This window comes from Camelina sativa, chromosome 7 (genome assembly GCF_000633955.1).
Source record: "Camelina sativa cultivar DH55 chromosome 7, Cs, whole genome shotgun sequence".
In the NCBI taxonomy this organism is placed as follows: Eukaryota; Viridiplantae; Streptophyta; class Magnoliopsida; order Brassicales; family Brassicaceae; genus Camelina; species Camelina sativa.
Genome location: NC_025691.1, coordinates 27,155,264 through 27,167,618, shown reverse-complemented (window position 1 = coordinate 27,167,618; position 12,355 = coordinate 27,155,264). Strand labels below are relative to the sequence as shown.

Here is a 12,355-nt window from a genome sequence, read left to right as displayed (position 1 = left end):
CAACGAAAGAGATAACAAGCTTGAGAGCAACTAAAGTACAGATAGCAAAAGTTACAATAATTACTAATACTAAGATAAAGAGGTCTTAAAACCATAGAGATAGTGAGATCCACCAAGGAGATAGGCCACATGAAGTGACGAAAGGCTGACCAAGACCAAATCACTGGCCGCAAAACGACAATTTGCCACAATGGAATACAGAGATTCCGACGGATTTTTAAAAACCTAACTCGCACTAAAAATGATGAATCTTCAGCTCTCTGAAAAGAGAGACAATATGTAGGTTGGGAACAAGTTCCCAAGAGTCGAGTGCCAGAAAAAAGATCCAAGATAAAACCATCTTACCACACCAAGTTGAAAAATCTGAACCAAGTGGATAGCGAAAAGCGTGAATCAAGGCGAAACTGTGTAATCAAGAGAATGGAAATGAGGGAAAAACATGAGAGCGAACAATAACAACAAGTTAAAGTTGCAAAAATTCTCTCCTTATAGGAGGAGGTTATTATGAAATGTCTTGTATGAGGAAATTGATCTATTTTCATTAGAACAAATAACATTTGGATCTCTAAAATTCAATAGAACATAAATAGTCCATAACCAGAGTAATTTTGAGTCCATAAACATTAATGGGCCAGCAGAAGCACAAAATGTAAATCGGCTAAGAAGAGCCCTAATCGTTGTCCCCCTAATACTGGGCCATAATGGCTTCAAGTCCACAAAGTTTGATGGACCATGAAAGGCCCAACCAGAAACAATGATGGACCAGACCCAAGTTGCCTTCGAAGCTTGACAAAGCTTGGTCATACGATGATCACGGCGGCTGCCGGAAAGTTGATCTAACCTAGATGCGAGGAGAGAAGCTTCTCGAAGGTTCTCAATGATTCTCGACGGAGGCGAAATGCCTTGTCGGCAGAAGTCATTAGAAGGTCTCGCGAGAACTGTAGATCTGGCTGAGGAGGCGGAAGAGAAATTGATATCGATACACCGGAGTAAGGCTTTTCGACACCAGTTCAAAAAATTTGTGGGTCTGGAGGAGGAATCAGAGAAGCTATCAACGGCGGTACATGGTAATAAGATTCTTCGGGAAACACCCGAGAGATGACTAGATCTGATGGATCTGAGATATCCCACGGTGGTGGTAAAGCTTTTCAGGCAGCCGGCGGAAGCCTTGCCCGAACAGCAAAGACACCGGATCTGGGGTCTACTGTGGTAGTATGGAACTGGATCTTTGATACGGATTTCTATAAAGACGAGAGAGGAGAACTCTATCCGGCGACGGCGAGCAACCCAAACCCTCCAAACGGAGGCAGAATCTCCAACCTCCATATCTGGGTAAGGGAGGCAGATAAACTGAGTATGACAAGCTCTCGTCGGTGACATATTCATACGACGGAAAGGGGAAGAAGAACTCACCAAATTAAAGATCCGGCGGAAAGAGGGTGAGATGAGCATGGCGGAATAACCATCTCCGACTACCAGATCTGAATTTACAGTGAAGTCACGGTGGTCGGGAAGTAAAAACAAGGCGAACACTATCCCATATGAACAGAAGCATGAAAGAAGAGGAACAATCCGACGCCGGCGAGCTCTAGCTTCACCGGCGTCGGAAAACTGTATTGGAGTGGATGCCTCGACTATTGTGTCTAAGAGCGTTTGTATGTTGCGTCCTTGAAAGGAGAACTGATATCATGAAATAGTTCAGTAAAAATATGTTCATATTACAATATGATAAGTGTGGTTAGTTTCATTCCATTGATCATTCTAAATTATATTTTAAGATCAATTACAAATGAAAAAAAAAAAAAAATCTAATCATCTTTCCATTTCTTTGAACAAGTTGAATTAACAAGACCTGACCCATAAATAGATACTTATTATGCAAGATTGAGAAAAAAAATAGATACTTATTATGCAAGGTAATTTGATTTGATGAAAATGTAAAAATTCATAGAAATTAACTGTCAATCACTTAATAAAATCATTTCTCCAATATTTTTGAGAATTGGTTAATGCTTCTTTTGAGATTTTCCTTTTCAAAATTTTTTTTTTAATATTTTTTTTTTATCCTTTTGTACACAATTACACTATATTAAATTAATTTTTAGAACTTTTTTTAGGTTTGGGTTCTGTATTTTACATTAGTATATAATTTTGGTTAGAATTTAATATTTGGAATTTAGTCATTTTATACATAGAAAAATGGTAATTTTGAAAACTGACAACATAAAATGATATTTTTAAAAAGTGACATAGAAAAATGAGTATTTTTTTAAATGTCCTAATATTTTGCTCAAAAAAACTGTTTAAAACTGTTTCATAAAATGGTAATGTGAACAAGCTGGTGTGTCGTGCTAGAATGGAGTCGCATCCAATTACTTTTGTGAACACTTTTCTAATTGGTTCATTTAAGCTGATCTTATACTTTGTTGGAAAAAAAAACTGTTTCATATATAGTTGACCAAAATATATATATATTTTTTTTTTAGAAAAGTCAATTTACCAATAACATGAAACTTTAATACTAGTATAATCCAAGAGTTAATTAGAATATTTTTTTTAATTCAATAACACATGATTCTTAGTGAACTTCTAAAATTATCAATTTAAGAAACACAAATTTTTAATAAAAAACAACTTTTTAGAATTCAAGAAAAAAATCACAAAATCACCCTGGAAGACCTTCGCCTATAAAAAGCAAGAGCGAGCAAAAGAATAACGTGTTAAAGGCTTAAAAGCCCCTCGAAAACCACACACACACAAAAAAAAAAGGAAAACAAAAAAAAACTGAAACTGAAACTGAAACTGAAACAGAGAGAATCTTAAAAAAATGTCACAACTCGAGAACAACGAGCCACTTCTAATCAACGAGGAAGACGAAAAAGAAGAGACAGCGTACGACGAAACAGAGAAGGTACACATCGTGCGTGAAGAAGACGACGACGATCTAGAACACGGCGTAGGATGCGGCGGCGCACCACCGTTCTCGTGGAAGAAGCTATGGCTATTCACCGGACCTGGGTTTTTGATGAGCATTGCGTTTTTAGATCCAGGGAACCTAGAAGGAGATCTCCAATCCGGTGCGGTTGCTGGGTACTCTTTGCTTTGGCTACTTATGTGGGCAACAGCAATGGGTCTTTTGGTTCAGCTTCTGTCAGCGAGGCTTGGTGTTGCTACAGGTCGTCACTTAGCTGAGCTTTGTCGTGATGAGTATCCGACTTGGGCTAGGATGGTTTTGTGGATTATGGCTGAGTTGGCTTTGATTGGATCTGATATCCAAGAAGTTATTGGTAGTGCTATTGCTATTAAGATTCTCAGTAATGGGATTTTGCCTCTTTGGGCTGGTGTTGTTATCACTGCTCTTGATTGGTAATTCTTCAAATTAAAAAAACCTCATCTTTAGACATGAAATTTATCTGTTGTTCTGTTCTGTCTCTCATTGATTCCGGTCAAAGTTTCTGTTTTGTCTTTTTGTTTGTGGGTCTAATTGCACTTTGGCTAATCTAATCTATGGATTGTTTGTGTTTTGTGTTAGTTGACTATTATTAGCTATGTTACTTTCGTCTTTAGACATGAGTTTTTGTTACTATGTGTCTTCTTTGGCTAATCTAATCTATAGTTTTGTTCTCATTTCGTGTTAGTTTCATTGTTAAACATGAGCTTTTGGTGTTATGTGTCGTCTCCTTGGTGTTATTGATTCATATGTGTGTGTGTTTGTTTTGGCTACAGTTTTGTCTTCTTGTTTCTTGAGAACTATGGAATAAGGAAGCTCGAGGCAGTGTTTGCGGTTTTAATTGCTACAATGGCAGTCTCCTTTGCTTGGATGTTTGGTCAAGCTAAGCCAAGTGGCTCTGAGCTACTCATTGGTTAGGCTTTCTTTGTTCTCCTTTATCCAATTTCTTATTTTAGAAACTCATAAATTTAAATTTCTAAAGGAGTTAGCTTTCTTTCTTGTTGTAGGCATATTGGTACCAAAGCTGAGTTCAAGAACGATACAGAAAGCAGTTGGAGTTGTGGGTTGTATTATAATGCCACACAATGTGTTCCTTCACTCAGCTCTTGTTCAATCTAGAGAAGTCGACAAGCGACAGAAGTACCGGGTTCAAGAAGCGCTAAACTACTACACAATCGAATCCACGATTGCTCTTTTTGTCTCCTTTATGATCAATCTCTTTGTCACAACGGTTTTTGCTAAAGGGTTTTACAACACTGACCTTGCTGATAGCATTGGTCTGGTTAACGCGGGACAGTATCTTCAAGACAAATATGGAGGTGGGGTGTTCCCTATACTTTACATTTGGGCAATCGGGTTGTTAGCTGCTGGCCAAAGCAGTACCATTACTGGTACCTACGCAGGACAGTTCATCATGGGAGGGTTTCTGAATTTCAAAATGAAGAAATGGTTGAGAGCTTTGATCACTCGTAGCTGTGCTATCATTCCAACTATTATCGTCGCTCTAGTGTTTGATTCATCAGAAGCTACACTTGATGTGTTAAACGAGTGGCTTAACGTGCTCCAGTCTATTCAAATCCCATTTGCACTCATTCCTTTGCTGTGTTTGGTTTCCAAGGAACAGATCATGGGTAGTTTCAAAATCGGTCCTTTGTACCAGGTTTGTCTATTTCTTTTTTCGAGCTCTTTTACAAAATTTTCATTAAAGATCCCTCTTTGAAGCTCAAAACTCACCATTGTATTGCAGACAACCGCGTGGCTCGTTGCTGCGCTCGTGATATTGATCAACGGCTATCTTTTGTTGGAGTTCTTCACCTCAGAGGTTAGTGGCGTAGTCTATACCGGTTTGGTGACTATGTTCACAGCTTCATATGGTGCGTTCATATTGTACCTTATTGCTCGTGGCATCACTTTCACTCCGTGGCGATTCAAAGCAGTGTCTATTCAATGAGGACAATGGACCAAACAAGACAGTGTAGTAGCTATGTCGTGTGTGATCCTTAGGGTAATGAGTTTGAGCTTTCTCTTTTGTATTATGTGTGTTGTTGTTATAAAGCAGCTCTGGTTCTGTTGAAGAAGGCTCTTCTATGTATCAGTAGGATAGGTCCCAAAGGCGAAAGATAAGAATTAATAAGATCTGCTATTGTTGTTGTTGTTGTTCTTGGTGGAGTTTTAACTTTATAATAATGATAACCACATTGAGAATTTAGAATTTTCTTTTTGTATAACTTGAATAATTATTGGATTTTTTTTCCTCTACAAATCATGTTTTTTCTAATAAATGAAATAAACTGAGTGGAGGAGGTCTAGAATCGCAGAACCACTAAAGTTTTCAGGGATACGATATATCGCAGAACCAGTCCGTGTTATCACAACCACCACAATCACCGTTTCCATCGCCACTAAAATCGCTTAGTTTTTGAATATTGAAAGTTTAGTTTTAGTTTTGTAAAATATGAAAAACAAAACAAATAATGCTAAATTTTAAAAACTCATTTTAGTTATATTTATGAGAGTTTCCCCAATTTATATTTCATAATTATAATCAACATTAGAAAAAATTCTTATTCCAAAAAAAAATTATATCTTAATCTACCAACAGTAACAAAAACAATTGCGGTTATAAAATTTTATTCAGTAAAATCAATCAAGAACATAAGATATAGAACTGTATTAAAACAAATATGATTAAATAATTTCTTCACGGCTCCATTTATACTCTAATTTAGGTATTTCTCTACCATGTGTAAAGTAAATACCATCTTCTCTAGTTTCCCAAAAGTTCTTTTTACCATTATGAACTACAAACCCACCACCTTCGTATGCTCTAAAATTTGCATGAAACTTGTAATAAGGACTACCCTGCCATAAATCACAATCAAATTTGGTTTTCAAGACACTATCATCGAACCGAAAACTATAAATTCTTCCATGTCTCAGATAATGGTAGCCGAGGTCGTCATCTTTAGATACACAATGAATCTTGAGAATGTTTTCTGGACCAAGAGCATTCGTAAATTCTACTGAGTTTTTCGGGAAGAGATCTTCATTATTCAATCCTGCACACAATACAATAACAAGTAAAAAATAAGATAAACAGTATATTGTTTTTATAGGTTTAGTAGTTCTTCTTTGGTTTTAGGAGTGATTGGTATAATGGTATTTATAAAAGATAAAAAATGCTTATTTATACAAAGTGTTCTGCTCATGCATTTAATTTTACATTTGTTTATAATTTATATGCACTAATGATGTGTATCTTTTTTTCATTATATCATTATATTAAAAAAATCTATAACAAGACACATTTAACCTCATGTTTGCTAAAAAAAACCCTACATTATATTTATTTTCAATTAAGAAACAAACTATTTTATGTCAAAAAAATTTGAAAAACAAATTTACACTATTTTATGTCAAAATTATTGCAATATAACTTTTCTACTATGTTATATATATATATATATATATTTGCAATATAGTGTAAAATAATCTTCTATTAATTAAATACCACTTCAAATAATTTTACTTAATGAAAATCAATATAACTTTTAAAACATAGTTACACTATTTTATATCAAAAGTATTGCTATATAACTTTTTATACTATGTTACATATATTTTAGCATTTGGAAAAATGAAGTTTATGAAATAGAAAATTGATTGATAATTGCATTTGGCAGGGCATCTTAACTCATTTATCTATCTTTTCCTTTAGAATAGATGAATTCTATTTTGCAGTCAGGTTTAGTGATAGTTTTACTTCAGCCCTATCCTATTTCCAATTCTAAATCTATTTTAGAGTTAGAAATAGAGTAGGGTAGAGAAATAAATGCTCAAAATAGAGTTTAGAGAAAAATATATAGTGGTGTTAGATATAGTCTTATACAACTTAAACCGACAAAAAATTTCTAAAAAATAATCTTAGAAAATAAAAACCGTGTAATAACATATTAGTTTTTTTTAATTATGGTCTTTAGTAGTCATGGATTATCAATATGTTGCAAATTTGCAGAAAAGTTCAGCTTTGGGTCACTAAAGCATATTCAGGAAAAAAACTGAAAAACTATCCAAAAAGAAATTCTAGAAACCCAAATGGATGCTAAACTTAATATCCAAAAATCAAAAATACCAAACCAAACCGAATATATGAATGGCCACAACCGGTAACAACATCAAAAACCTAGTAGATGCTTGTTAATATTTACTCCCCTCGCTTTATAATATATATTAGGAGGAACGTAACAGATTATATATTAGCATGTAAGGCTTTCAGTTAGAAAACGGGATTACTTCTACTCTTTCATCGAAATTATGTTTATTTTCTTTTATTTGTGTCATTAATTGGTTATATATTAGTGGTTTATGTATCACATAAAACTCTTTATGATATGATATATTTGCTTTGTCGAAAAAAATATCATGCTTGTTTTTTTTTTCCAAATATATAACAAACAAAAAATATGAAAAATACAAAAATTTATGTAAAAAGGGCGTAAAATTTATTTTTTTGGGGTTTAGATTGACCATTTAAGATATAAGATATATATAGTTTTTAGGGGTATGATTTAGCATTTAGTTTTGAATATTGAAACTTTAGTTTTAGTTTTGTGGTATTTTTAAAAATAAATATTTTAATAGTATTTATGAAAAATAAAACTAATAACGGTTATTTTTAAAAATTATTTTAGTTATATTTAATAGAATTTCCTTGTTTTTATATCATAATAATAATAAACTTTAGAAACTTTATGTAATATTTTTATTCCAAAAAAAAAGTTATATCTTAATCTACCAACAGTAACAAAAATAATTGCGATTATAAAATTTTATTTAGTAAATCATTCAAGAACATAAGATATAAAACTGTATTAAAACAAATATGATTATATAATTTCTTCACGGCTCCATTTATACTCTAGTTTAGGCATTTCTATACCATGTGTAAAGTAAATACCATCTTCTCTTGCTTCCCAAAAATTCTTTTTACCATAGTGAACTACAAACCCACCACCTTCGTATGCTCTAAAATTTGCATGAAACTTGTAATATGGACTACCCTGCCATAAATCACAATCAAATTTGGTTTTGAAAACACTATCATCGAATTGAAAACTATAAATTTTTCCATGTCTCAAATAATGGTAGCCGAGGTCGTCATCTTTAGATACACAATGAATCTTGAGAATGTTTTCTGGACCCAGAACATTCGTAAATTGTACTAAGTTTTTTGGATAGGTTTTCGGGAAGAGAACCGCATTATTCAATCCTGCGCACAATACAATAACAAGTAAAAAATAAGATAAACAGTTCATTGTTTTTATAGGTTTAGTAGAGTTGTTCTTTGGTTTTAGGAGTGATTGGTATCTAAAAGATAAAAAGTGCTTATTTATACACAAAGTGTTCTGCTCATGCATTTAATTTTTGTGCTATTTTGGAAAAAAACCAGTCAACCTTCATATTTTACATCTATATTAACATTTTTGAAATACATTTTGGTTTATGCCTTTGAAGTTTATCTTATTCAATTTGTTTATTTGCAACATTAACCCCTACAAATTTTCCTAAAATAATATTTCTACTTAATTAATCCGTACAGAGTTTTCTAAAATAAACAGTTTTACTTAACTCAATTAATGGAACTATATTAGAAGTTAACATTTATTTACGCTTATTGCCATACACAACATGACACCATCATTTAAGAGATCGAGATTAAATGCTCAAAACTTAATTTATTTGATCTTTATGATAGTTTAATGTAATCGGCCAACTTTGAGAAACAAAAGATTACAACCTAAATGATTATTATGACATAAATAACGTTCCTTAACACGAGAAGCCAAATTAAGAAAATCAAATTTTACCAATTATTTAACTTTGTCGGCAAGTATAGATAATAGGAGTTAAACACGCGGGCTAGATTTTTTTTACTTCGTCGGCAAGTATAGATTCCGATTTATATCTGTATATATATTTTTGAAGTACATTTTGAGTTATACCCTTTTAGTTTTAGTTATTTAAACTTTTATTTACAAAACTGATCCCTATACATTTGCAAAAAAAAATCTAGAATCCATTTATGGCAAAACAGAATTGACTACTCTAATAATATATCTAAAAAATCGAGAAATCATTTAGATTCCTAAAATATCTATACTAATTAATATAGATGAAATCATGACATTAAACAATAAATGATTTAATGTGCTAATAATAATTATAATATCCTAATCAAATCTTCATATTTATTAATATGTTAAGCTGCAATTGGAGATTTAATAAGAAAAGAAAACATGATATACTACACCCACATTCATAATTAATGAAATATTATATTACTATCATATTTCATAACTACATTCTATATCCTACTTAAACTTTCCAAAATTGTTATATGTTCGAGATATTGTATACTTGATCACCAACATTATCTCTACACATTCACACAAAATCCTACAACCTCTTTAAACACTATAAATACTTATTTTTTTACAGCAGCTAATATCACCACTTTTGTTTCTCTTTTTTTTTAGCACACGCAAAAGGTTTAACCACTCCAATGGCGAAAAGGTGATTATTTGCTACTTCTTATGTTTTCCTTATTTCATATCTTATTATAGATATCTTTGTTTTTATCCTGTCATCTGTTACTATTACTTATTATGTGATCAAACCTTTCTCGCTAATATCATTTGTTTTTTTATTTATTTACTTTAAGGTGTTAAAAATCCATGCATATGACAAATGAGATTTGATTTCCAGTTACATGAATCATCTCAAGGAGATTCATTGAGACATTTTCTCTTACTCATGCATGTGGTCAATTCCGATATTCTTAACGGAACTGTGGTCATACACAATGACACTAAATCTGATTTCAAATATTTAAACTTGGGCTAAGTTTGAGAAATTAATGTGATACTAAATCAGTACAGGTTGATTGGTTGGTATAAAATAACTATATGAGTTTGTAACGTAGATGTGTATTAATATATTTTTTTAATTAGCATTCTGATAATATTCATTAAATATTGTTGTTTTTTGTTTGCAGATATCATTGGCAAAGTCATTAACATTGGGGAGATTGAGATGCCAACTGTCAACAAACCAACTAATAAACTCGATTTTGACTTGAGAAATGAAAAATGAGTTTTAAGTAAATAGTTATTTATAATTATAAGCATGTATCATTTTCTTTATTTCAGATTTATCAAAAAGAAAAAAAATGGTCATAGTGATGAGAGACGAGGGTGTATTAAACAGTCAAAATACATAAAGTATAGATAACATATTTTGGTTTAAGATATGAAGTATTGATGACTATGAATTTTAATCAAGGTCTATGTAACAATAGAGTATAGTGTTTTATCGATCATATCACTTAGACTTATTTGACGAATCTACACTTTTTAGTATTTGTTTAACTATTAGAAAAGATTTTTTTTTGCAATAAAAATATATCTTTCTTAAAATCCCAAATTGGCATTTCTAAAGTAAGTTTTTGTGTATCAAAATTAGTTTACACCAAACTTAAATTACTTCCAATATTGTACTTAAAAGAAATCTGAAATTAATTAGTATTCCATAATAATAATATTTAAAGCAAAAAAATAAAATATTCTAAACATTTTAATTTGCTAAAGAAATTTAAATTCTCTGAGTCATGTGATGGAGCGGGTTAGAATTTACACAAATATGACTATATAGTTTATGTGAATGTCTATAACTAAAGCACACAAAATATTTTAATTTAAAATAACAATCAATATACAATTATACAATCTTAAACACTAAACAAAACAAACAAAATTAATATATATATAACTTAAAAAATAAAAATTTAATTATAAAAATCTAATTTGTTTATAATTTAAATGCACTAATGATGTGTACCATGTACAACAATAACGTAATGATAAAGATAAGGTAATATATAATCTGTTCTTCAAAGACAAACTCTAATAAGGTGACACATATCACTTTTTTTTTTTGACATGTGTTTTTTTAAAAAACTCATTACTAATATAAATTCCATTAGTTTTCATTATATCATTATATTAAAAATATCTATAACACATTTAACCTACATGTTTGCTCAAAAAAAAACCCCTACATTATATTTATTTTCAATAAAGAAACAAACTATTTTATGTCAAATTGAAAAAAAAATACACTATTTTATATCAAAATTAATGCAATATAACTTTTCTACTATATATGTATATATATATTAGCAATATAATGTAAAATAATATTTTATTAATTAAATACCACTTCAAATAATTTTACTTAATGAAAATCAAAAGAACTTTAAAAACATAATTACACTATTTTATATCAAAATTATTGCTATATAACTTTTTCTACTATGTTACATATATTTTAACTTTTGGAAAAATTACGTTTATAAAATGACAAATTGATTGATAATTGCATTTGGCAGGGCATCTTTAACTTATTTCTCTATTTTTCCTTTAGAATAGATGGATTCTATTTTGCAATCAGTTTTAGTGATAGTTTGACTTCAGTCCTATCCTATTTCCAACTCTAAATCTATTTTAGAGTTAGAAATAGATTAGGGATAGAGAAATAAATGCTCTAAAATAGAGTTTAGAAAAATATATATAGTGATGTTAGATATAGTCTTATAGAACTCAAATCGACAAAATTTTGTAAAAATTAATTTAAAAAAAGTAAAAACCGCATAATAACATAATTTTTTAAGTATGGTCACTAGTCACATAATTTATAGAATAGTAAATTAGTCATGGATTATCGATATCTTGCAAATTTGCAGAAAAGTTTTACTTTGGGTCACTAAAACATATTCAAGAAAAAAAAACTGAAAAAACTAGTATCCAAAAAAAAATTCTAAAAAACCAAATGGATGCTAAACTCAATATCCAAAAACCAAAAATATCAAACCACGCCGAATATCTGAATGGCTACGACCAGTAACAACATCAAAAACATAGTAGATGTTTGTTAATATTTACTCGCCCCATTTTATAATACATTACGTTTTAGAAAAATTTTTTTGTTTTATAATATAAAATGTTTTCAAGTTTTTATGCAATTTTTAGATTAATATAATATTTTCTATTATTTATATTTTGTAGTATTGTTTATGATTGGTTGAACTTTTCAAAATTATTTATTTTTTAATCTGCATAATTTTAGCTAAAAAAAAATTATAAAATTTGGCTTTAAAAGCAACTAAAAAAAAAGAAAAAAAAAAACAAGTGGAGGAGGAGACTAAGCTGACAACAATGTCCGAGACGGCTTAGAAACGGCTAAAACGCCAGCAAATTCTGATCTGACCACAGAGAGCTATTCAACTCCTCTTACCCTTTTTTTTTTTCCTCTCTCTTCTTCTTCTTTTGGGTAAAGTAAACAATCAAA

At 30.7% G+C, this 12,355-nt stretch overlaps 4 protein-coding genes across 4 annotated transcripts; 1 reads left to right on the top strand and 3 right to left on the bottom strand.

The window, feature by feature from the left end:
* LOC104702849 lies at window positions 477-1,719 on the bottom strand. The gene is made up of 2 exons (XM_010418769.1): window positions 1,414-1,719; window positions 477-1,328 (listed from the first exon to the last, which is right to left on the bottom strand). Exon 2 carries the CDS (start codon window positions 1,324-1,326, stop codon window positions 487-489), a length of 840 nt encoding a protein of 279 aa, XP_010417071.1. The 5' UTR covers window positions 1,327-1,328; window positions 1,414-1,719; the 3' UTR covers window positions 477-486.
* LOC104702848 (metal transporter Nramp3-like) lies at window positions 2,744-5,155 on the top strand. The gene is made up of 4 exons (XM_010418768.2): window positions 2,744-3,366; window positions 3,727-3,863; window positions 3,958-4,610; window positions 4,698-5,155. Exons 1-4 carry the CDS (start codon window positions 2,828-2,830, stop codon window positions 4,899-4,901), a joined length of 1,533 nt encoding a protein of 510 aa, XP_010417070.1. The 5' UTR covers window positions 2,744-2,827; the 3' UTR covers window positions 4,902-5,155.
* On the bottom strand, window positions 5,639-6,268 carry LOC104704981. The gene is made up of 2 exons (XM_010420976.1): window positions 6,264-6,268; window positions 5,639-6,080 (listed from the first exon to the last, which is right to left on the bottom strand). The coding sequence occupies exons 1-2, from the start codon at window positions 6,266-6,268 to the stop codon at window positions 5,639-5,641; spliced, it is 447 nt and encodes a 148-aa protein (XP_010419278.1).
* On the bottom strand, window positions 7,837-8,286 carry LOC104704980. The gene has a single exon (XM_010420974.1). It carries the CDS (start codon window positions 8,263-8,265, stop codon window positions 7,837-7,839), a length of 429 nt encoding a protein of 142 aa, XP_010419276.1. The 5' UTR covers window positions 8,266-8,286.

Coding starts and splice junctions, on each gene's coding strand:
- LOC104704980 (XM_010420974.1), bottom strand. CDS start 8,265: ATGAACTGTTTATCTTATTTTTTACTTGTTATTGTATTGTGCGCAGGA.
- LOC104702849 (XM_010418769.1), bottom strand. CDS start 1,326: ATGGAGGTTGGAGATTCTGCCTCCGTTTGGAGGGTTTGGGTTGCTCGC.
- LOC104702848 (XM_010418768.2), top strand. CDS start 2,828: ATGTCACAACTCGAGAACAACGAGCCACTTCTAATCAACGAGGAAGAC. Junction 3,864..3,957: donor TGGCTCTGAGCTACTCATTG/GTTAGGCTTTCT, acceptor TTCTTGTTGTAG/GCATATTGGTACCAAAGCTG. Junction 4,611..4,697: donor AAATCGGTCCTTTGTACCAG/GTTTGTCTATTT, acceptor ATTGTATTGCAG/ACAACCGCGTGGCTCGTTGC.